General features: G+C 42.7%; 12 protein-coding genes across 12 annotated transcripts; 4 read left to right on the top strand and 8 right to left on the bottom strand.

Annotated features, from left to right (window-relative positions):
• Positions 1–689: 689 nt before the first annotated feature.
• Bcbcs1 lies at positions 690–2,148 on the top strand (the record flags this gene model as incomplete). Its single annotated transcript, XM_024695829.1, has 1 exon — positions 690–2,148. One exon carries the CDS (start codon positions 690–692, stop codon positions 2,073–2,075), a length of 1,386 nt encoding a protein of 461 aa, XP_024551625.1. The 3' UTR covers positions 2,076–2,148.
• Positions 2,099–2,661, bottom strand: BCIN_11g01340 (hypothetical protein). Its single transcript, XM_024695828.1, has 2 exons — positions 2,459–2,661; positions 2,099–2,405 (listed from the first exon to the last, which is right to left on the bottom strand). Exons 1-2 carry the CDS (start codon positions 2,571–2,573, stop codon positions 2,260–2,262), a joined length of 261 nt encoding a protein of 86 aa, XP_024551624.1. The 5' UTR covers positions 2,574–2,661; the 3' UTR covers positions 2,099–2,259.
• Positions 2,662–4,088: 1,427 nt separating this feature from the next.
• Bcrib5 lies at positions 4,089–4,917 on the top strand. Its single transcript, XM_024695827.1, has 2 exons — positions 4,089–4,147; positions 4,196–4,917. The coding sequence occupies exons 1-2, from the start codon at positions 4,117–4,119 to the stop codon at positions 4,852–4,854; spliced, it is 690 nt and encodes a 229-aa protein (XP_024551623.1). The 5' UTR covers positions 4,089–4,116; the 3' UTR covers positions 4,855–4,917.
• Positions 4,918–5,546: 629 nt separating this feature from the next.
• BCIN_11g01320 (hypothetical protein) lies at positions 5,547–6,190 on the bottom strand (the record flags this gene model as incomplete). Its single annotated transcript, XM_001556542.1, has 2 exons — positions 5,547–5,729; positions 5,822–6,190. The coding sequence occupies 2 exons, from the start codon at positions 6,188–6,190 to the stop codon at positions 5,547–5,549; spliced, it is 552 nt and encodes a 183-aa protein (XP_001556592.1).
• Positions 6,191–6,882: 692 nt separating this feature from the next.
• Positions 6,883–8,636, bottom strand: BCIN_11g01310 (hypothetical protein). Its single transcript, XM_001556541.2, has one exon. The coding sequence runs from the start codon at positions 8,627–8,629 to the stop codon at positions 6,929–6,931; it is 1,701 nt and encodes a 566-aa protein (XP_001556591.1). The 5' UTR covers positions 8,630–8,636; the 3' UTR covers positions 6,883–6,928.
• A 469-nt stretch (positions 8,637–9,105) lies between these two features.
• BCIN_11g01300 (hypothetical protein) lies at positions 9,106–10,190 on the bottom strand. The gene has a single exon (XM_001556540.2). It carries the CDS (start codon positions 10,003–10,005, stop codon positions 9,211–9,213), a length of 795 nt encoding a protein of 264 aa, XP_001556590.1. The 5' UTR covers positions 10,006–10,190; the 3' UTR covers positions 9,106–9,210.
• Positions 10,191–10,625: 435 nt separating this feature from the next.
• Positions 10,626–12,270, bottom strand: BCIN_11g01290 (hypothetical protein). The gene is made up of 2 exons (XM_001556539.2): positions 11,898–12,270; positions 10,626–11,841 (listed from the first exon to the last, which is right to left on the bottom strand). The coding sequence occupies exons 1-2, from the start codon at positions 12,125–12,127 to the stop codon at positions 10,821–10,823; spliced, it is 1,251 nt and encodes a 416-aa protein (XP_001556589.1). The 5' UTR covers positions 12,128–12,270; the 3' UTR covers positions 10,626–10,820.
• A 795-nt stretch (positions 12,271–13,065) lies between these two features.
• Bccmd1 lies at positions 13,066–14,101 on the top strand. The gene is made up of 6 exons (XM_001556538.2): positions 13,066–13,178; positions 13,279–13,329; positions 13,385–13,400; positions 13,467–13,592; positions 13,689–13,901; positions 13,975–14,101. Exons 1-6 carry the CDS (start codon positions 13,155–13,157, stop codon positions 14,010–14,012), a joined length of 468 nt encoding a protein of 155 aa, XP_001556588.1. The 5' UTR covers positions 13,066–13,154; the 3' UTR covers positions 14,013–14,101.
• Positions 14,102–14,488: 387 nt separating this feature from the next.
• Positions 14,489–16,004, top strand: BCIN_11g01270 (hypothetical protein). Its single transcript, XM_001556537.2, has one exon. It carries the CDS (start codon positions 14,541–14,543, stop codon positions 15,744–15,746), a length of 1,206 nt encoding a protein of 401 aa, XP_001556587.1. The 5' UTR covers positions 14,489–14,540; the 3' UTR covers positions 15,747–16,004.
• Positions 16,005–16,489: 485 nt separating this feature from the next.
• BCIN_11g01260 (hypothetical protein) lies at positions 16,490–17,787 on the bottom strand. The gene has a single exon (XM_024695826.1). It carries the CDS (start codon positions 17,597–17,599, stop codon positions 16,682–16,684), a length of 918 nt encoding a protein of 305 aa, XP_024551622.1. The 5' UTR covers positions 17,600–17,787; the 3' UTR covers positions 16,490–16,681.
• A 1,286-nt stretch (positions 17,788–19,073) lies between these two features.
• On the bottom strand, positions 19,074–19,616 carry BCIN_11g01250 (hypothetical protein; the record flags this gene model as incomplete). The annotated part of the gene is made up of 1 exon (XM_001556535.1): positions 19,074–19,616. The coding sequence occupies one exon, from the start codon at positions 19,614–19,616 to the stop codon at positions 19,074–19,076; it is 543 nt and encodes a 180-aa protein (XP_001556585.1).
• A 408-nt stretch (positions 19,617–20,024) lies between these two features.
• On the bottom strand, positions 20,025–21,063 carry BCIN_11g01240 (hypothetical protein). The gene is made up of 3 exons (XM_024695825.1): positions 20,959–21,063; positions 20,247–20,732; positions 20,025–20,182 (listed from the first exon to the last, which is right to left on the bottom strand). The coding sequence occupies exon 2, from the start codon at positions 20,609–20,611 to the stop codon at positions 20,249–20,251; it is 363 nt and encodes a 120-aa protein (XP_024551621.1). The 5' UTR covers positions 20,612–20,732; positions 20,959–21,063; the 3' UTR covers positions 20,025–20,182; positions 20,247–20,248.
• Positions 21,064–23,643: the final 2,580 nt, after the last annotated feature.

Below are 23,643 nucleotides of genomic sequence, written 5' to 3'. Positions count from 1 at the left end.
TTTGAGTTTTGCATGGCCATCATGGGGAGAATATAAAATTGCTCGCATGTAGAAAGCGAGGAATGATGCAGGAATTTGACAATATATTGTAAACAACATCGGCAACTGCGCCAACTTTCCCCTGGCTATGTAGCTGAAATGAATAGATATGATCCCTCCCCTCAACAATCAAAGTGGATCATTCACTCGACTGCCTCGACGCAAGGTTAGCCCATTAGAGGAAGCTCGGTTGGCATGTATCAAGGTCATGAACAAGACAGCGATAAACGGGAGAACAAAATCGATAGAACCCGATGAATACTATTGCCTGAGGGATTATCATTTTGCATCGAAGAATTCAGGCCTTCCTTAATCAGGATTTCGTCTTGTAGTGCAATCTAGATTTGGGCACTCCAGATACCCCAGCCATCAAGGACCTGCTGTGTAGCTGTAAGCCAACATTATTGCGATCTGGATTTCTTTGTCTCAATGGCATCTCATATGTTGATGACAATTTAGAATGAGAATATAATAAGATGGTTAGTGTTTTGTTGTACGAAACAGTAATGTGTATGTTTTTTCCCTTAGTCTTTTTGTCGAGTTGATATAAGCTCGATAAGCTTATCCCCCACAAACATCGGTTACTATCGGGTATTTCTGAACATTTTTTGGGCGACTCGATAATCCCAAAATTGCTCCCACCACCAAAAATGCCTGACCCGTCAACAACATCACTGACCACTCTCGATGCACTCTTCAACAATCCCGTATTTGCCGGAGGCATCGGTCTTGCAGGTCTTGGGGCTTCTGCCGCCATCGGACGACGTTTCATGATACTGGGAGCTTCAACCATCAAAAGACGTCTTTTGGTGAATCTCGAAATCAGTAAGGAGGATCCATCATATCAATGGATCTTAGCATGGCTATGTCTTCCTCGGCCGCCAGGAGGATTCATTGCATCCAGAATTACCCGTGTTCATGACTATTCTATGCGGACGACGGGCGAACAATTAGAGGGCGGTCCATCATCTGCGACATTTCTTGCGCAGCCGGGATATGGTAGGCACGTTGTCCAGCATAAGAATGCTTTTATTCTAGTGCAGCGGGAGAAGCAAAGTAGTCATAACATGAATACTGGTGTACCGCACGAGACAATTACTCTGCGAACATTATACGCTCATCGACATGTCTTTGCAGATATCTTTGCAGAAGCACATGAACTGGCTGCGACACAGCGGGAAGGAAAAACAGTTGTTTACAAGAGTTCTGGAATGGAATGGAGGCAATTCGGGGATGCGCGACGAAAAAGACCATTAAGTTCTGTAATACTAGACGAGGGAGTTAAGGAACGAATCCTGGATGATGTGACAGATTTTCTAGGTCGGCAACAATGGTATGTGGATAGAGGAATACCTTATCGCAGAGGTTATCTTCTATATGGTCCGCCTGGTAGTGGTAAAACCTCTTTTATACAGGCCTTGGCTGGAGAACTTAACTTTGGAGTCGCAATGATAAATCTGAGCGAGCGAGGAATGACAGATGACAAACTGGCACATTTCCTCACAAAGTTGCCTCCGAGAACCCTAGTGCTGCTTGAAGATGCAGATGCTGCGTTTGTAAATAGGAAACAGGTTGACTCCGAAGGATACTCGGGCGCAACAGTAACATTTTCGGGATTGTTGAATGCACTGGACGGAGTGGCAGCTGGGGAAGAAAGAATTGCTTTCCTCACTACAAATCACATTGACAGACTTGACGCTGCGCTGATACGTCCCGGACGAGTTGATATGATAGAGAGAATTGGTGAAGCTACGAGACACCAAGCTGCGGAGATGTGGGACAGATTCTACGGCGACATTGACAAGGATGGAAATGGGAAAATGCGATTTTTGACGAAGCTAGAAAGTCTTGGGCTTGTTGCTAATGAAGAAGGTAAGACTGTTGAGCCAGAGCTCCATACAAGTATGGCTGCTATACAAGGACTCTTTGTGTTCAACAAGGACAGCATGGAAGGAGCCATTGATATGGTTGAAGGGTTAATACCGAGAATATATGAACCTCACACTCTCGAAAATGGTATCAAGGTAGCAGCTTGAGCTTCGACGGAGATTCCAGGTAGTGTTACAGCATGATTATTGTATATACATTTGAATAACGTCAACACAAACAATATATCCGTCCGCGAAAGGTTCCATCAAGATCGGTTTCATTGTCATGATCCCCCAAAATTACATCTAATTCGCCCCTTCACACAGATTGTCCTGATGACATTCAACCAATTTACTGGGCGATGGCACTCCTCCCATCATTCTGAGGCAACCCCTCATTATCTCCAGGCTCTCGGTAGGTCTCAGCAGACTTAGCAGCATGTCTGGTTTTATCATCGATAATATTAGTTTTGGCGACAGGTACATTGTCGGCAGTTTCTACACACTTCTATTAGCTCAAGTCAATCTTCAAGAGTATGGATAAAACTTACCCCCTTCGATAGGAGCTCCGTCACTCTGAACTTGAATTGGATCGTGCTTGTGGCCAGGGCGGGAGACATAATCGTTGTCTGTGGGGTTTCCTTGGGGGATTCCTGAGGATGACATGATGGATTTGGTAATTTGCTGGACTGGGTTCTTTGCGGAGATTTGAGTTTGTTTGTTTGTTTGTTTGTTTGTTTGTTGAGAAGTAATCTGTGGGAGGAAGCTCTACTTGTACTCATCTTAGCTATAGCTTGAGATAGATGAGCTCTGTGTGACGGAATGTAGAAAGGAGACTAGCAAGTGATGATATCATAATCTTGTAATAAATCCCCCCAGTTTTTTTTTAAACCATTGGTATTTTCCAAGGTATTTCCATACTCTTGAATAATCACCAGCATTGGAACCCCCATTTCAAACATTGATACATCATGAATTTCCCCCGCACGCCTTGGTCGGAAAACCGGCATACCAAATCCGCCAAAATCAAGACTCTTTTTAAGAACACTACTGTTTTAAAATCGAATAACAATTTGAAAATATATGTTAAATTGACCGAAAAAAAATATATAGCACGAATTATAAGTTTTTGATGCTCGGGGTCCAATTCAAAATCCCCAAAAAGCTGATCATTGATTTAAAAAAGAATTTTGAAATCAATACAGTTTTTTGATGTGCCGATTTTTCCGCCCAGAGCGTGGCGTTGTTAGCATCGAGCATCGCTAAGACCGCCTTGCAGTAACAATTCTCCTGTTAGACTGATATATCCAGGTATAATTGCTTGTCATGACGTTTATAACACCTTACACTCTACTCCAGCAAAGGTCTTGCTATCTGCATTCACATTCTGGGTTTTATGGAGTGTATCATTGAAATGATAGAAGAAGGAGCTAGTACAAAGAAGGTATATTGCTCATGATAAAATCGAGATTCACGCCCAATAGGGGCATGATGGTTTAGTGATAGCTTGCCATCATTATTTTATATGCCATTCCATTTCTATGATCTCTGGAGAATTGAGACCGGCATGTGACAAGAAATCTGATTTGATAACAATTAGACAAACTAGAGCATCAGCAGCCCATGACTCCATGCCTTCAACTGTAACGCATTGCATTGGGTCGAATGCTAAACATGAGCGAACTGGCAGTTTGTGAGGGTCCATCAGAACCATCTCCCGTTAATGGTTTCCCGTCTCCAGATCCAGCGGCTGGACATGCAGTTTTAGAGATCAGATCTCATCGACGGGAAAAGCAGAGGTGTCTAACGGCGTAGAGATTAGTTTCGATCAAGCAATGACGCTGGACTACTTGGAAACCCAATGGGACGCCCCCAGATACTTCGCAGAAGAAAGAGAGGTATGAGATAGTTGATATTCAATCATGGAGAAGTCTTATTCCAGCTGGGTACCCAGCCAGAGTAACAGTAGCCATTTTATAAGTGGGAGAACACATTTTCCTACTTTCCGAATTCGAATACAAAGTTTGGAGATGAGGTTCGAAAGATATCAATAAGTTATCAACGTCTTTATCGGTGTGTATTACGTAAGGTATCAAAATGAGTTTAGCACAATGCAATATCAGATGTCATTGGTCATGGCGGGGTAATTCAATCCCATCAGCCTAGCTCAACCTTCAATTGCATTAATAAGTTTTTCAAAGCCGTCGCGATGTTTACAGGTCTTGTTGAGATAAAAGGAGGTTTGTAATTGATCAACGATATCAATGTCTTTTCACTAATATTTTCAGTTGTCTCCGACATCAAACTCGACAGTCAATATGGTGCCACTCTCACCATCAGCAACGCCTCCTCCATTCTCGGAGACTGCGGACTCGGCGATAGCATTGCTGTAAACGGTATCTGCCTCACAGTCACTTCCTTCACGGAGGACAGTTTCACAGTTGGTTGCGCACCAGAAACTCTTCGTCGTACAAATGTCGGTTCTCTACAAGTCAATTCCGAAGTCAATCTCGAACGCGCCGTTTCTGCGAACACACGGATGGGAGGACATTTCGTACAAGGACACGTGGATACTGTCGCAGAGTTGGTCAAGAGAGAAGAGGATGGAGAGGCTTTGACCTTGAGATTGAAGCCGAGGGACAAACAAGTGATGAGATATATCGTAGAGAAGGGATATGTCACGCTTGACGGAGCCAGCTTGACGATTACCAAGGTTGATGAAGAGTGGTTCGAGATTATGTTGATCGCATATACGCAAACGAAAATAGTCACAGCTCTCAAGAAAGAGGGGGAATATATCAATGTCGAGGTGGATCAAATTGGCAAATACGTTGAGAGGGCTGTTGAGGGTTATTTCGCCCAAGGCACTGGTGGAGATATTGCCATCTTGGAAAAAATGGTGGAGCGTATTGTGGAAGCAAAGCTGGCAAAGCTTCCAGGAAACTAATGTCTTCTCTTTGTGCAGTATCATACCCAAAAATAACACAAGCGCTATACCTATTTCTCGCCACTCGGAACATAATCTCAAATTTCAAAAAGTTTTTCTTGTTGTGTGGGTGGTTAATCTGCGGTTAATACTCAAGGTCTCAAAGTGCTGAACAAGCACAAACCTTCGAATTCTAGGGTCTGATAAGTCTACAGTGTTTCATTCAATGAACATAACCCCAACTCAGATGCACAACGCGAACCTCAGGGACTTGGATCAAGCGGTGAATGTTCTGTCAGTGGCAATGTATTTCGGTAGGAACTCTCCTTGCTCTTTCATACAAAAGCCCTTCAGTTTAGGGATTTGTACTATCACTAGATTTCCTTGCTCACTAGATTTCCTTGCTCACACAGTCTTGCGGTCAGTTTCAATATTTTTGCCGTAATCAAATTGGTACTGAATTGTTTATGAAATTTCGAAAAGTTTTGCACTCCTTGAATCTATGGTGTATACAGTGAAGAATACATTTTACTCCACCCTTTTCTAGTCCTTCTTTTCTTTCTTTACCGTATCCGAGAACAAAAAAACAATTCATGCATTCAAAGAAAAGACTAGTTTTGCTTTCTCGAAGTGAAGTATAGATACAAACTGCTCTATCTCCAACATGATCAGTCAATGCCAACGCCAATCCTAAATATTCACTATTCAGAAGGTCATGCAGCCTGCCATCTTACACTGAAGGATCTGGAAAATCCATTTAAGTAGACTCCCGGTACAGGGTTATCAGCCAAGGTATTCCAAACATCGACATCTACTCCACTGCTCGGCCACCTTTGAACTGGCCAATTTGTCCAGCCCATCATGTGTAACGGCACGCCTGTTATCGTAGAGTTGGGCTATTTGCATATCATGTTAGCTTTCTTTCCCTTCTCCTTTCCACCGACTTTCTGTCTGAATTACATCTGATTCATACAGAAAACAAGCATACCGCACTCCACTTTCCCTGGTTCTCAACTCCAGTCTCCGAACATGTTACTCGACCACCTTCAACTAAACCGCATGGACCCTTTTCACTTCCAAATGCATACATCCACATCCCAATAGTTTTATCATATACAGTGCGAGTACCATCAAAAATACCACATGCGGTAGTGTCGAGTGTCCAGGTGAAACTCGAGGTCATGCAGCCGGCGAGAGGACCGGCTCCTGCAAAATAAGGCGCTGATGCGTTGAGGGCTAGGAGATAGCCTTGGGATTCGTAATCAGTAGATGTGGTGGTTTCTGTTAAAGGCAGTGGAGTTGGAAACGCCAGGATTGGTGCGAGGAAGATGGGGAGTATAGTAAAATGTTTGAACATTTCGCAGTCTTAATTGGAGTGGAGATTTATCACTTTTCGGGAGTCCCACGACTAGTAGATCAAAGATTCATGCTCCAATACAGCATTTTATTGAACTGCGAATTCTTTCGAGAAAGACATGCCCACGCGGATCTCACGATGTTTTAAATTCTCATTCCCATCACTCCAGCTCAGTCCCACCTCTCATATCATCCGTTTTTACTCCTTCGGATCAATTATATGTTAATCTGTGAATACTATCATTCCTTCCCACTTCCTACTCATCACGAAATGTCGCTTATCTTGGCACTCCCATACCTTCTTCCGCGACGACGGCAGAATTCGGGACGCGAACCCAAGAATACTTACTCTCTCCAAAATTACTGATAGGACGTCTAGATTCCGTTCGTCGATCACTGCGGAAAACAAAATTTGTGGAACCCACATGCGTGTCGGATAAAGGGGGGGGGACGAGTCGGTTAAATTCCCGTGGCGTGCCTTGTGATCGCTGACCTGGTGCAGGGGTTCCTGGGGTGCATTCTGGGGTTTTATGACCGTGAAACATTCTCATGCATGCATGTATGCAAGAATGATATTTATTATGTGGTGGTCTTGGCTTTATCTTGAAGATCCCTTGGGTGTCACTGACAAAAATAATTCACGCATACGGCCCGATTTCATGGGACGGGGGGTTTATGGGGAGCTTTTTTGACTGGGATCTATTATTATCTAATCGTCTATTATGATATGGAGAGCTTTTTATGCGATTGCTAAGAAGGCAATGCCAATGTTGTATGTTGCGGTTAGGAAACTTTGATCTTGTGTAGAATAGGTTCCGTTGAAAGCAGCTGGTGTAACTAAACCACTCGCTGCAGCTGTTGGGAAAATATTCTGGTCCACTGCAAATCGAGCTCCGTCCTTGGGCATGGTACCGCTGACAAAGAAATTAGAGATCGCTTTTGCCATTCCGAGAGATGCGTGTGAGATGGTGGTGTGTCCGCTTCCTCCGCGGTATACGAGGGTGGATGAACTAGGGAGTAGGCTTCGGAGTGCTTTTGCAGACTTGAGAGGGGTTGTTGGATCATTCTCGGCCGAGACAATGAGGATTGGTGTTTTGGCTGTTGCGAGAAGAGTATCGGTCTTCGACATCAAACTTGCTCCTACGTTTGGAACAAGCGGACGCGTGGAAGGGAAGTTGCGACAAAATGTTATGGGGATAAGTCCAGCATTTAGTATTGGGGTGTCTTCGGAGATTGAGATGCTTTTGGTGAGAGAAATGACAGTGTCCAAGGTAACTCCATTTGAAGCAGCGTTATCAACACAACCAAGTGGGTAAGTAGCAAGAGTGCCAACGCCTGCTGCAGAGCCGTCGGTTGGTGCACTCGCTGCTAGCGATCCAAGGAGTGAAATAAGAGCAGTTGCGTCACGAGTTTCAAGACCGGATAAGACAGATGCAAGCGTTTTCCACGTGGTTGGAACTCTAAGAAGAGATGCAAGAAGGGGACTGAGGATATCTAAGCTGATGCTTAAGCCCGAAGCAACAATAGGATTGAGGAACATATCCTTCATTATGTTGTCCAGTCTGGTAGCAACAGTACCTGTGGTTCCAGTAGGGGCGGTGGCAAAAGAGCAACCTTTACTACCGGCGGTGGTGCAGAAAGCTGCAAAATCGTTCAACGAAGCACGAACACTGAGTTGATCGTTGGGAAGTTGGCTAACGTATGTGAGTGCATTTGCCTTTGCGTCGAAAACACCATCGGCAAGAACTCTTCCCACGCGGCCTGGGAAAGTTTGGATAAACTCAGCTAGGAAAATAGTTCCATATGAGAAACCCCAGTAGTTAAGTTTTGCAGAGGTCCCATCCAATGCATCGACTATCGCTGCCATGTCTCGAGCAACATATGCTGCTGTTGAGGTGTAAAGAGCGGGAGATTTCTGAGCCACGCAAGCTTTTGCAAGAGCAGCGACAGAAGTGTCAAAGGATGTGATAGCAGAGCTAACAGCAGAATTTGCGCTGGCATTCGCAAATTGTCCGAGCCAGAGATTCGGAGCAGATGGAAACGCGTTGTTAAAATCATACTCCGCACTGGCATTTGCAAAACATTCCAAAATAGGAGCCGAAGCACCGGTTCCACGTGGATCCCATCCGATGATATCGTACAATCCACCACTCAGTGTCGAGACGGCGGCACCGGCTCCAGACTGCACAAAGCCAACACCAGAGGCACCGGGTCCACCGGGATTTATCAAGAGAGACCCGAGCTTCTTGCTCGCGGCAACAGTGGCAGGATAACGAGCAAGCGCAACACTGGCTTTTGCCGTTGACGTTGCATCGCCATATTCGAGCGGAACTTCAAGCGTTGCGCATTCTACGCCGGTTCCACATGAGGTCCATGTCAGTCCATTCACAAGGACCGACAAATTGACAGTGGCGACTAGAATGCTGCTAATGGAAGGCATTCTGATCAAATGAGCGAAGTTTGTAGGAGAGCAAATGTTCAATGAAAGTGATAACTTCTACTTACGAGAGGATTCCCATACATTACATTGTCCAATATTTATATCGGACAATTGCACCTGGCAATTTCTCCATTGTTAGGGGGTGCCAAAATGCGGACTTTGCATCCAGAAAAATTGTCAGTACTTTGGTTCGATTTCCATGCGCTGCGGTTGATTTATAATTCGATTTAATATCTGAAGAAGTCTATTTCTCGTGTAGCTAGGGTCATAGGGGTAAAATATGGTTCGATGTGGCCGGTATGAATATTTAAGGTTTTTGGGAAACCTTATTTTGACTTGGACCAACAATTGTGTTCAAGCATCGCAATCTCCAGATCTATGCTCGTTCTCGGCCTTTACCCATATGATTGTGAATTTTTCTATTGTCATGCCCCGCGAAACATCATCTCCTGGTAATTTTCGAACGGATTCAATATTGCAATTTCTTGATTGTCCTTAATTGAGCATAGTGAGCTGTGTCCCCGCAAGCTTTTCACAAGAAATTATTTTTCGATTCTTCAATCCTTGATTTTAACTCGAGACTAGGCGAATAAGCCAAAGTAACAGCCAACTTTATCCGATTCAGTCAGACTGTATTCTCTGGTAACTTGACACATCCATCTACTACCATGTATCTTCTTCCTCAAAAATCTATCCACTAAATCATCTGGCCACGCATTTGACACATGGAAATCTACCATGGTCTCCTTCAAAGCTGGCATGGCTTTGAATCTTTCATCAAATACGTTCAACCCCATACCAATAGATTCAAAGGAATCAAGGCTCCCAGAGTGTCTCGAGGAATCAACTGCCAGTCTTATACTGCCACCACCAAATCGTAAATTGTCCCACGGAGATATCTTAAACGTCACAAGATTTTTGAATTTCTCGATAACGAATTCAAGAACTTCAATATCTCTTCCAGTGGGCCAGGGATGACTAGGTCCAAAAATCGAATTTGGAAACAGTGGGAAGTAGATGTCGAGATAACGAAGAAAAAGAGCATTTCGCTCTCCGATCTGGGCTAGAAACTCAGTGATAATCTTGTAACCTGGTACATAGAAGTATTGGAGACGACATAACACAAATTTGTTGCTGGAGTAGAGAATTGGAGAAGCTTCCAAGTGGATTTGTTTGTTGATTCGTAAAATTGCAGGACAGAGACGGTATTTTTTGCTTAGGATCAAATGCGATGGACTGGTTTCAGAGGATTTTATTTCCAGAGATCCAGAGTCCGAAGCAATGAGTAGTTCATTGTAGATCTTGAGTCGGATTTCAATGGCAAGGTCAAAGAAATGGAGCTTCGGACGCTGGTTCAACTCCGTTCCTGCCTGCATCGTGATCGTGAAATTCGAGAAGCAAAGCTATCGATGATGCAAGTACTGCTGTTGAAGTTTGGTAGCAGTCTGAAAACTTTTATGGGCACAGAAAGCTTTCAGGATGGCGTTAAAATTCTCGTCAAAATATGATGGAATGGGTTATCAGTATGTAACTCCTTTCACAGGCGACTTGCAAATTGTTCGTTGAAAGTGAAGGTAAAAGGGGGGGAGTAAGAAGACATTATATAACAAAAACAAAATAGACAATTACGTAGGTAAGTGATTAAGGTTATAGAATCAGACTCAATTACGACGAAGGGTGATGTAAGTATGAACCAATCATTGCTTTGAAACACCCAGAAACCACAGAAGCCATCAAGTTAGCTCGCTAACAACGTTTGTGCGGCACAGAATAAGGCAGGTATCTAGAATCTTATTTTTAGCTACCTCATTGCGATAAAGTTGCAAAATGACATCGGAAGAGAAACGGAAAAAGATTTCCTAAAGAATTCGAGGTTCAAAGAATTGAACTGGCATGAAAGAAAATAAGAATTCGGGGCACAAAATGGTATTAGTCTCCTGTAACATGATTAGTCCTGGACATGATTCCTCAAACGATAAACTCTTTTTGATGAAGTTGGGAATCTCCAATTGGTATTTTCATTACTAGTTGATTAAGAGGGACAAAAGTCTCCGTTCGCAACAGCTGCAATTCTTGCCCAATAAACGCTCACTGTTGCTAAGTTGGTATATCGGCTCGCTGTACATAACATACAGATTGATCAAAACTCCAGGCTACGCGTATTATCCTGGCAGCCATATGGAAATTGTTTTCAAGAATCATAACCCCAGCCTCTTGCTTCATTATATTCGCCCACGAGGTTTGTCGCTGCTGTGATAACTCCAATAGCGCCATCCGCCAAAGCATTACCCGTACCATGTAGAGCACGTGCAGCGGCTTGGCCTCTGGCAATCTCCCCTTGCAATATCTGTACCCTATAATCCTCATCCAGACAGGAATCCGGTCGAATCATTCGTCCCATAATTGCAGATCTCAAGGCAGCTTCCCAGAGATTGACAAATTCATCCTCGCTTTGCACAGTTGGTTTTCGGGGAGAAACACCGACTCCCGCACGCCTGTCGGCATATTGATATATACACCTCACAACCTCATAGCGACGAGTGACCAAGAATAGAATTGGCCAGGAAACTACCCACAGGAATGTAAGATAAAAGAACCAACGGATCCAAGTAGTCATTCGCCACTCGTTGACTACATGTGGCGAATAAACAATTACTCGTTTGTGCGACGTGGGAAAGTTGACATGAACTTGGCCACGGTAGTTTGTAGATGTAACAATACGTCGTAAGAGATACTCCAGATGACTTCTGTCGTGATTTATGATCTTGCGTTCAAATATGAAGCATTTCATGCTAGATGGATCGGAAACGAATTTCTCACACCAGGCTTGTAATTCATCCCCTGTTGAACCGGATTCAATGTCAAATTTCGAAAGGGAGGGCTCGAGAGACTTGATTATTCCTCCACGATATCCCTTCTGGTTATCTGGCAAGATCTCTAATTTTCCTCCAGCTCTGATTCCAGTCGTCAGCAGATGTGTTAAATTCAGACGTACGTGGAAATCCGTAATAGTTTCCGTTGAGTCTTTTTTGTGTCGACGCTCAGTTTCTCGGTGGGTCCCCGATAGTTCCACATGATAAGTTGGAGCATATTGAGCTTGTTCGAGGATCATTTGACGAAGAGCATCAGGATCTGTAGAATAATTTGGAAATCTCGTCCAGAAATCAGCTGAACTGTAGTCGTGCGAAGAAAATGGAAGATCGGGGGGAGGGCTAGATCAAAGTAAATTAGCTTAAAGTTCACGGCGCATTTGATAATTAACACCTACATATACCACCCTGCACCGGAGGTAGGCTGAGAATCGTTGGCCGATGGGCCGTCGGTTCGCGAAAGAAGAGGTGCCGACGAGGACGTTTCTTCATATGTTGGAAGATCCTCTTCGGGGTATGCTTGATCGATATTATTGAGAAAGCTTGCAGAAGATGAAGCAGCGTTGCTAGCTTCGAATGTATCTCTCTGGGCACCAGCCTTGTAGGGCTGTGGCGTTTCTTTCCCCATAATGCAGATTCGGTTTGCTCAATATAGAGCCGCGGATGCAGTCGATTGACGATCTCTTTCAGCCTCTGAGATTTCACCGGCGAGATTATGGCCCCAATGCACAAAACCTGTGAATTTGAGGTGATGCGGTATTCCTTAATGTCAGCTGTGAAGGGAGGTGAGAAGTCGTTTGTTGCCTATGGATGACCCTCGCTTTGCACAGCCACAATATCTTGTACTAGCCTTAGCAAGGTAGTGTAGGAGTGTGAACTCGTTCATCTCATGATGAGTAATTGGAGTGTTTGTGTGTTCTTGGCATCTCACGCTCCATACCATGTAACGTTTTCCCAAAAGAGAAAAGAGCCCAGCTTGATCCAATCTTGATCCAATCTTGATCCAATCCATTGTTTCCTCACCTTGCTTATATTGCAGTGCGGCGGAATGGCAATATACGGTTCCACTCAATGATCAGCACAGCCACGACATCGTCAACGGAAGGCATGGTTTCCATGCATGATAGATAGGTGTTCCCCAACTTCTGGGCATAGTTATAATGAGAAGTCCTTCATGCTCCAAAAATAGATCAACATGGCCATGAAACAGGACCCTTGGTTTCAATCTTTTGGCAGAAGATATTGAAGCATGCATCGACTTTGTCAAACTTTGCACCTTCTCGTCCGGTGTGGGAATGGGAATGGCAACGGGACGGGACTGGAGCTCTTATCAGTGGTCGCCCCTTTTTACCGAAACTCTTTTTCTACCAATGGAAGGGATTATCATTTGTGGAACATTTTTGAGCTGTCACTCAATCACTCAATTGGCTTGAATTGTTCGATGCGTTGCGGAAGGCTCCAATATAAAGATCTCGCCTTATGAAACGCTTCTAGGAAAAAACATCGCGAGCCACTTTATATCACAATCACCCCTCTCGAACGCTCAATCCCCTTCGACCCCTTTTAGTCGTTCATCTGAATTCGACATTCATTCTCCGCGACAAAGCATTCACATCTGCCAAGTATCCAAAGCATTCACGCCATACTACACCAGAATGTCCGAGTTAAAAAATGCCGCAGTAAGTTTCAAGAGGTGGAAAGCTTCACCATAACTGCTTTCATACCTCATACTTCATGCGCACCTCGTGCTCACCAGTACTGACCACTCCTCTGTTCTAGGGTCTCAGCAATGAGGAAATTCAAGCATACAGAGATGCTTTCTCCATTTTCGTGAGCCCAGCCCCTTATTCGAATGTTCGCGCAAAATACTTACTCTTGAATGCAGGATAAAGACGGTGATGGTATGCGCAATTCAACCCCGCACTTGCTCTTCGCGATCCTTTTCTAACAATCCTACCTTTAATCAGGAACCATATCCACCGCCGAGCTCGCAGAAGCCATGAAATCTTTGGGACAAAACCCATCTGATGCGGAAATCCAAGACATGATTAATGAGGTTGATGTTGATCAGTCTGGAACAGTCGATTTTGATGGTTTGTTACACCGCGATATACCACGAATACCCCACATCTTCACGTCGCCAACACTTTCATTCGAACTCTGCTAACCATATAATGTTCGAAATACAGAATTCCTCAAGATGATGACTGCCGAAACAAAGGGTGTTGACTTTGAACAAGAAATGCGCAGCGCTTTCCAAGTATTCGATGTTGATGGAAGTGGCACAATTTCCCCAGAAGAAATCTACAAGTTGATGGCATCTTTAGGAGAGAATTTGTCAGAGGAGGAGATTAAGAGCATGGTGAAGGAGGTTGACAAGAACGGTGACGGAAGCATAGATTGTATGATACTTCTCTCAAAATTCTCTTCGAACCTCTCCAGACTTGCACAATTACTAACGAGATTCCGTTCTAGATGAGGAGTTCGTTTCATTCATTCGCGACAACAAATAAGGAATCAGCACTAATTGGGGGAAATTTATGAAATTGGGAGAAATTTTGGATCTCATATGACTTTACATAAAATACCATAGGAATATACACCATTTTGTTCTAGCCGTCCTTTTTAATGGGAATGAAAGTTTCGTTCATGCTATATACATGGATCAAGTGAGCGTTACCAGCATCACCTCGAACGCAGCATTTCCATATTTATTTTATCTGAATCTTCCCTTCTAGCATTGGTTCTCAAACTTGTTGTATCGTTTTTGTAGAGTTTCTATTTTCTAGACAACAATCCAACAATCTCTCATTCGAGGACAAAGAATGGCTCTGGCTCAAAGGCCTTTTGAACTTCTGAAAGAGAAGATTGATTCTTTCATACATATATCATCAAGGAACAATGGCATTGTAGCGCTTATATAGGTATTTCATTAGCTCATGCCGCTCACGCATTCTCTGGGCAACTGAAATCCTTCCCAGATCATCCTGAACACATTTCGAGCACTTTAGCATAATCACAATTTTTAATCTTTCGCCAAAATGTCTCCTAGCTCGACACTAGAGACGGCAGTCAAGTCTGAAACTAGGCTCACATTTGGTATCGAGCTCGAATACCTTCTGGCTACTGTTCATCCCTTTCATCCTGCTCCCCATCCAAAGGACCCACGTGAGAAAGATGGAAAGAAATTAGCTACCATCGAAAAAGCTAATTATGAAATAGGCAAAAAACTTGAAGCTAACGGGATATCAGTAGCTACCACTTTGAGGAGTAACGCGAGTATATCGCCGAGCGATGAAGAATTAAGAACTAAATGGCACCTTAAATCTGACTCGAGTGTCGCCCCAAGAGTGCGAATCCACCCAGATTACAGAGAATTTGGTATGGAAATATCATCTCCACCTTACTATTACGACCAGGCTTCACGAGAACTTATTCCGGTAGTTTTGAGGACATTAAGAGATAACTATTTAGTTAGAGTTAATGATAGTGCAGGCTTCCACGTTCACGTTGGCAACGAGTATGATGGATTCTCATTCCCAGTATTTCGTAACCTAGTTGCAATTTTGTATACTTATGAACGGCAGATTCGGCTGATGGTCTCTGCCGACCGGGTGCAGACTTCACAGATACATTGCCGACCATTTTCCAGGAGCAATTTTGGCAATAGTGTCCCAGATATCACACGTCTCGAATTCCTCAACCACATTCTTTCGTACCAAAATCAAGACAACTGGGGTCAACTTTGGACTGATATGACCACAAACCCTGGAGGGCGACTCGCATTCAATTTGGCCAACTTGAAACTCCCGTACGAAACTGAAAACCGTACCATCGAATTCCGTCTCCATCCAGGAACTCTAGATCCCGAGGCCATTTTCCATTGGGTCCACTTCTGCATCAAAGTAACCGAGAAAGCATGTCTTATCAAGAACGAAAACGAACTTTACCTGCACCTCAGACGCGATGTCGAAAAGCCAATTGGAACTGGTGAAGAGGACTGCAGTACCGTCGATTTTCTCATGTGGCTAGATTGTCCGGATCAGGCGTATTATTATGGTGCTCCTCTAATATCGGATCCGCAGGGCCTCAAAGACCGCATACAAGAAGATGATCGTATGGAACAGGTGGAACGTGTTGTGGCGGCGCAGAAAAGGAAAAAGTGGGAAGAGAGAAGGAGACGTGCGCAGCATGCGCGCGATTTTCCTGATGATGATTTTGAGTTTTCTGAGGGAGAGTCTGCTTAGAATTATGGTGGTTTGAGTGATGCGATAGGAAGTTTGTCGTCTCAGCGCTGCTGATTTGGGGGAACTCTGAGAATTGGGGAAATTGATTGTTTGATGAGATTTCTCACGATTGGGTGTTGGTAGGTGAATCTTCGCCCTTTTTCTTTCCTGTTTGACTGCTGGTTTGCAGTGAGTAAGTTCTGTGGGTAAGTCCTGATAGAATCAAAGGTAAGTCAAAGGTTTTTTTTTCACTTCTAAATGCTTCGTCCGCGAAGCACAGGTAAGCCGCATTGATATATATTATGTTGATGGGTTCATTGCGTTGCTACCGTCTAATGAATAATATAATAATTTAGTAAATTTTTAAATCAATTGTGAAATGACACTTGTTTTGTGGACATGTGAGAAAATCTGTGTGGAAATGTAAATAGAGATGGGGAGTTTCTGGTACATCAAATGTAATGCGTAGACTTTACCCATGGTATTAAATACATCTGGCGAATAATGGGCTAGGTCCCAAATCCTATACTTCGAAGTTCTGTCTGTTACCGCACCGTTCAGTATAGGGTCATCGGCCATGAAAGCAAGACACATGATCACTTTACAAGAATAGAATATCTCACAACTTCACAATCGAACAGTCGACAAAGACATAGTAGTCATTTTTCTTAATTGCTGATAGCTCTCTAGCTATAACTCTATAAAGCTGAAAATCAGTCCCTCATACGCTGAAAGTTGGAAGCACACAATTGTCCAACTCTAGATGTATTTCCAGTTTCTCCCAAAAAGTATTCTTCTGTCAATTTGCTGTGCTGCTTTATTTTGTTTCGGGTGTATGGTATGAATAGAGTATATAAAATATCAGAATACAGAGTCGGAACGTGAGCGGATGAGTAAGGATGGGTAAGAGAGCAGTGTGTTGTGAATCTGTGGAGCCTTGAATGTGCAAATCATAATTATAATTCGGGAAACTCTGGTGGAGGGTTTCGGTTAAGAATTGAACCTCCAAAATTTATCTTTATCTTTAGCTTTGGCATTGGCTTTTGCGCGGGGGTTGAGTCCGGGGTTAGGGTTGGGTTTTGCGATGATTTCGATGTCGGCGTTGCTTTTGGTCTTGGGCTTATTTTCGGTATGGGAGTTTCTTCCGATTCTTCCTCTTCCTCTTCCTCTTCCTCTTCCTCTTCCTCCTCCTCAACGTCTTCTACCATCATATCCGGGTGCTCCTTCATCTCAGCAGCATATCTATCCAACTCTGCAATAACATCTAATTCCACCTCTCTATTCTTACTCTTCGGAATATAATGATACTTCACATGATACCCCAAGCTCTCCTTCCCCAACTTATGCAACTTCTCATTCAGCCGATCAAACCGCAAAATCAAATCCACATCCGGCAATAGTTTATCAGGAACAAGCCCCTTAGTCGCATCATCAAATGGCCATTTATTGATAAGCGAAACCACATCCCCGTCATCGCAATATATGTCCAGATAAAATCCTACGCCGGCATTAATCTCAGACCGGAATTCTTCGTCCGAATGCACAGGCAGATAATACACATCTTCATCCCGATTCGTAGCTTTGAGAGTTTTAAACCGCGTGATGGCGGAGCGCTGCGCGAGGATTATACTGGAGAGAGAGGCCCGGAAGGAAGTGGCTGGAATGCGGGAGCTGGGTGCGAGTATCCCGAGGTGCACCGTGTTGTTTTCTGGGTAGATATGTGTATAGCGGGCTGTGTAGGCGGCGTAGGTTTGGGTTTCTTTTGATTGAGTGGAGGGAGAGGGAGGGGGGGAGAAGGGGGGGTCGGAGATGGGGGGTGGGAGGGTGAAGTTGTGGGTGTGGCCGTGGGTGTGGTAGGTTAGGATATGGCCCATGGTGAGCTTGAGATTGTGGATGGATAGATAGATAATTGTATCTATGAACAATTGGGAGTAAAAAATATCTGGTTCCGTAGAGGTAGCTCTAGCAGTGCTTGAACGGAGGTTAATTACCACGAACGCAGAGGAATATTAAGAGAATTGTTGTAATAGAAAGAAAAGCGACTCTAATGATAATAATTTGCAAGAAAAAAGTCCTCAAAAACATCACACTTCATTTCTCGACAAACTTCAAGAACTTCAAAATTACATGGCCGTGAGTTGAGATTATAATATGTAACATATCCTGTGGTAGAAAGAACGGATAGGAATTTTCTTGATGGCTGGCTCTTTCTTGGGTTCTCTGGATGTTAGGGTTAGATGATATATGGAAAGAATAGATATGCGTGGAGGTAGGTATTGATAAGTTTGGTTTTTGGGAAAGTGCAGGGGAGGGAGGGACTTGATTTGATGTATGGGTGTGTAGATGTTTTGAGGTCAGGTTGTTGCTTTGGGATTTAGAGAGGGTTTTATGGGATGTATTGGGATACAGAGTGTGATGTAGATGGTTGAAAGATTTGTTGTGTGTTTTATGGAATATGAAAAGGGGGGAGGGGATTGAGATGATATGGTAGTTGGATTTTAAGTCGTCGTGCTTAGATGAAAACTTTATAAGTTTCGAGAGATTAGTTGTGTGGAAAGTATGCATGTACTATCTTTCTAGTCTTATGTCCATCGGATAGGTTCTTGAGGTGGGATGATTCTTGATGTCATTGCTTTTCTTGTAGATGGCTTCTTCCTCCGGTCCCTCCTTGATTGAGAGACTAAACGCATTGAAGATCCATTGTGATGTTGAGATACCTGCTTTATGATAGTGTGAAACGATGGTTCTGATGGGTAGGCGGGATTCTTAATTAGTCTATTAATAGATGATAGTGAGTTGAGGATGGCATTTAAGACGGAAGTTAGTAGGATACTGGCCAGGATGATTGTTCGTGACATGAAGTTATTCAAAATAAAAATAAAAAAATAAACGTCGATATCCAAATCAGTTCCCGTGCCCGCTGCTCATTGAGTACATTGTTTGAAGATAACCTTCTCCAAAAATATTTCTCTTTGTTCGGTTGTTATTAGACGAGCGACAGAAAAAGAGAAATGGTTCACAAGACATTTGTCATTTGTGTCTACCATGCTTTGTCCGCATTGTCACATTTTATACAAAGTCATCTCCGCTCGGGTCTCTCGTAGGGAAATAAAGACGGGCTTTTTGTTCGTCATTACAAGGCACTGTTCACCCAAAGTCTTTTACAGTGTCACAAAGAAAATTAGGGAATTTATTTTTGGGGTTTATTTATGATGTAATTTAGCAGGTACGTGTCAATTTGGATAGAGAGGGTCAGCCTTGAACTATATCTCACTTTATTAGTACCTACTCACTGGTTCATGTTGATATCTGTGTGTGCATATCCCCTATTACCATATCCGAGGATGATCATTCCATGTTAACATCTTCCTGGAAGTGAGTCCAGAAATCAGCTCCCAGAATTTGGTCCGCGGCCGTTACTTGTAAATCGTATCGGGAGGCCCTAGCGCGGTCTTCTTCAGCCCATTTCTGTTTCAATGGAGCCATCATTTCTTCGACTTCTTGTCGCCATTCTGCAGGCATGATTTCTGTGTCAAAATCATTCACTTTTATTGAGTCTAAGGAAGGTACGATAAATCGATGAATGTGCTGCGGCTGTAGTTTCTGAGCGGGTTTCTTGACAACAGGGTGATTAGCTACTTCACTTGCTCTTGCAATTCTCATCCACTGCTGTCTGATGGCAGGAATGGTGTATATTCTGAAAAACCATGGGTCCCGCGCAAACGCGACACCACCAGGGAGATGTTTTGCTTGCTCAATTGTCATTAGATGCATTGCTGATCTAGGTTCTATCCTCGACTTTTTCCCGTTGACTGTGTACATAGTGATACTGGTAAGATAATCCTTTTCGCTATCGCACCAGAGAGCTGGTCTTGCTAATCTCCTTGACATGTTTGCGGTGATTGATTAGGCTTCAAAGTGTGTATTCAAAGCTTTTATCTGGCTAAATGTGATATTGGTGTAGGAAAGTGCTTCTGGAAGATGTTTTAATATAACGAAATCTTCCAAGGGGGGCAGAGTCTTCAGCTATTTAGGTTTCCAGTAGACATGTTGTTCCGATATTGTACTGACAGAGGAGTTGCACAGTTTTTCGAAAATTATTCGTCAAAATGGTGAACAAAGTCGGAACAAAATCTGATTCCAGAACAAAGTGTAGGTGCGGCTTATGCTGAAGGTGAAGAACTTTAGCATTGACATTGTAAATTAAGATACGTAAATCTTTCAATGAAATCCTTGGAAGAGGTACTTGGGTATTATCAGTTCATGAAAAGTTGGTCATGTTGGGCAAAATATGTGTATTGAACAATGCTGTTTGAATTTTATCTAATGCCTAGTGATAACCTCTCGTTGCTAATTTCTCTGTAACATGCCTCTAAAACATATTACAGATGTGCTCTTTCTCGATTGACATTTCCATCGTGACACTTGAGGATTTTCTTCTAAGCATAGCTTATTGACTAGAAATTATTTTCAGAAATATCCATAACGGATTGAAATAGGGATACATAAATGTTAGCATACCATTAGATTAAGAAGCTCCATTTACCAGCGCCTCCCTTCTTTCCTCCCGAGCTCATGGAACGAAAATGAGCTTTGATCATATTGTAGGCTGCATCCTCATCCTCATCCTGATCAGTGATTTTCTTTGCAAGTTCATTCTCAGCAGCAGTTGTTGTAAAATTAGACTTTACGTCAGGCTTGACGATATCTGCTTTCTGAAAATGACCGCGAAGGTTGGAGGATACATCGTTGCCGACTGCATTCATGTCTTTCTCCTTTAATTCGGCCTTGGTGTTTGTGGTCTCCATTGTTGCTGATGAGTTGACGGTCTTCTCTAATACCAATCCTTCCATTGGTCTGACTAAATCTTCTGCGGCTTTATTCATCTTTGGCTTGGTTGCTGTGGTCTTTGTAATGTCGTTGGTTCGAACTTGTGCACTCGTAACGGTTCTTTTCTGTTCCTCTCGAGGATCGATCGCTGATGAGCCATAGTGAAGACAGTCTTGTCTGTATTAGCATTTAGCAAAATCCGTTCTACTGGCTATCTGGGTTGCAGTCCAAAAAGGAAAGATTCTATGATATTCAAAAGACTGAGACTCTGAAATCATCCAAAACATCTTACACTTGAAATTTGAAACCTTCTGATACTAAACTCCTAATACTTTGAACAACCCAAATACTTCAAGTCACCTCGACATCATCTGAGTGAGTAGAATGTTAGAAAGTGGCGTACCTTTGCTTGTAGATTGTTTTTGATGTATTCTTGTTCGAAAATTTGAGTTATGATAATTTAATGGTAACGAGGCATCGGGATGGTCAACAGATTTCTGGTCTTAACATTGAGAAAGTGGGGTAGGCGAGAGAAGACTTTATATGCTTTAAAGCTGGCATAAAAGCTAAACAATTGCACGCTTGGTACGCTAGATATGTTAATTTCTTCATCTAATATTCCTACATCCCCAATATTACGCCATTTACCAGTCCCATGGATTTGAAATGCAGCACTTGGCTGTACTCGAAAACTGACTAACTTAAAAGAGTGTGGATTTATACGCCCAAGTCATACCATGAACGTCATTTAGGGCTGGACACGTGAATTTGAACTAGCTTCTTTGTGCTGCAACCACCATTTCTGGCAATTGATTTGTGCCATGAATAGAAAGTTATGGTGTAGTTATTGGGATCTTAAAGTGGTCAACGAGTAGCGAGTTATTATATCTCTTTCTTGCTCTCTCATATCTCAATCAAAGATCAAAAAATCTGGCAGTAGGTCTTGTAATATGAATGTTCTATCTACATGATAACGAGTCTTCATTTGATCTTCATATTTCCCCCTATTTTCTATCTGGAATGGGAAAATCCGGGGTAATGTGGGTACATTTAACATGTGCTAGAGCTGCCTATGATATCACTAGTGAATCACTTTTTGATCTAGCGCATACAATGAACCGTATGACACTGGACATTAGTAGTTCTGTTCACGCATAATTCGATATTTTACTTTCGGATTACGTAAAGTCTCCGAGAATCATTTGTCTACGTTATTACACATTATCTAATGATTAAATGGGGCCAAATTTCTACAAGTGTTTCTGTAGCAAATGTTGAGTGATCGAATGAATTTGAAGTTGTGGCCTTGAAATTTGGGGTTGGGCTACCGGACAGGTTGATTAGTTTATCCTGAACCTCATCAATTTAACATTAGAACTGAATATCTTTTCAGATTTTCTAAGTGCTTCTGGGTGTTTCGAAAATTTCCTTCCTAGCTCAGTATTGCAAGTTTCAGGAACTCCAATGTTGCATGTCTAGAAATTCTGCCACCGCCTGTACAAGTTCTAGATACTGCTAGCCCCGAAATTCCCTTCTGCTGAGATTGGTGCCCAATTTATAATCTAAAGAGATAAAGTCATAGCATTAAACTTCACAGTTGTCTGCCTTGGATCTCAAGGGAATCAATTTACTTAGGTTTAAAATTAGAGATAAACATACAGAGTTAACAGATATTCTAAATCATAAGTTCTGCGAGATTTGATATCTATATGCTTTCTCTAACTCCCCATTTCTGGTTAAGATGTATATTTTACTGTTTCCTCCTTGCAATTTATCTATACCTAGCTGTGTGTGTGACATTGAGTTTACCTATGGCTCTGTATCCCCATGAGTAGTGACAAGATTCTTCCTCAGAAGGAGTGAAGGATATGCACCCATTCCAAAGTGCAACGAGACAAGGAGGTAGAATGGTCGACTATTTCTGTTTATCGCCACTGAAGTGCGGACCATCTGCCGTCATTGATCCAGCTCTGCTTTGTATAGCTAATAATAAGTCATCCGCAAAGAATTTAACGATTGCGTTGTGTAGTTAAATAGGTCCCGTGCAGAAACAGACGATTGCAAATACTGCATCGTGAGGAGAACATAGAGTCCAGCCCTAGACTGTTAATTCCATCTAAGTAATTATCTCATGAGATACTGCAGGCTAATGAACTTTCGTTTGTAAGTTACAGCTTAGCAACGAATGTAAGCATCGATTGAGAGAGAAGATAGAGGGATGTAATAGAAGAAAAAAAAAAGATCGACCCAGTGCATTGTAAATTACAGAACATAGTTAACTATAAACTATATCCAGGGTCTATGTGGTATGAAATGTATTCACGGTAAAAATTAAACATTGCTATACCGCTAGATTCATTTTATGGTTGATTGTGTTCTATCCCAATATAACATACGTGTGTGAATTGGAAATGAAGGAGGCGGGAACCGTCGCGGAAGGATACATCTAAAGCTAATGGTCTCAGACTAGGATTTCCAATAGTCTAGTTCGAGAACGAGGGATATTTCATTCTTGAAACCCACTAGAACTATCAAATCCTTCAACTTCGTGAAAACAATCACAGTGGTGAAATGTTTCTAGAAATTGCTAGCACGCATCTAATATCTTGGCCCGAACTATCGGACATTCGTTCCAGAATGCATATGGAAGGGGAAATCTGCGTGTAAAACAATTCGAGGAGGTATGCTAATAGTTCTTCAACATGTAACGAAAGAAGGAGTGATGCTGTTGTGCCTGCTCTTACTACCATGACAATCATTCTCTGGAAGATTTCGTGAATCTGTCAGTTCCTAAAAAAAAGTCGTGTGCGTAGATGTCAGTCAAGATGCAATTTGTGGGATCAACAAAAACACACTAAGAAGAAGAAGACCCCTATGAACCGGAACATGATATCTATTAACAGTAACAAGATGGAAAGATCGAAATTGCGATTACTGCTCTGTTTTGTAAATGTTTTACGATAGTGGAGGTTGTCATTCCACGTCTAGTTAGTAGGCTGATAGTTGCGAAATTTCTTTTGAATGATCATCGAATATCTGAAAAGCTCCTATCTCTTGACATTAGCTAGTAAAATCTCAAGTTCGACAG

Source organism: Botrytis cinerea, chromosome 11, assembly GCF_000143535.2.
Source record: "Botrytis cinerea B05.10 chromosome 11, complete sequence".
NCBI lineage: Eukaryota > Fungi > Ascomycota > Leotiomycetes > Helotiales > Sclerotiniaceae > Botrytis > Botrytis cinerea.
Note: the sequence above shows the minus strand (reverse complement) of the source record. Positions and strands in the feature narration are given on the sequence as shown.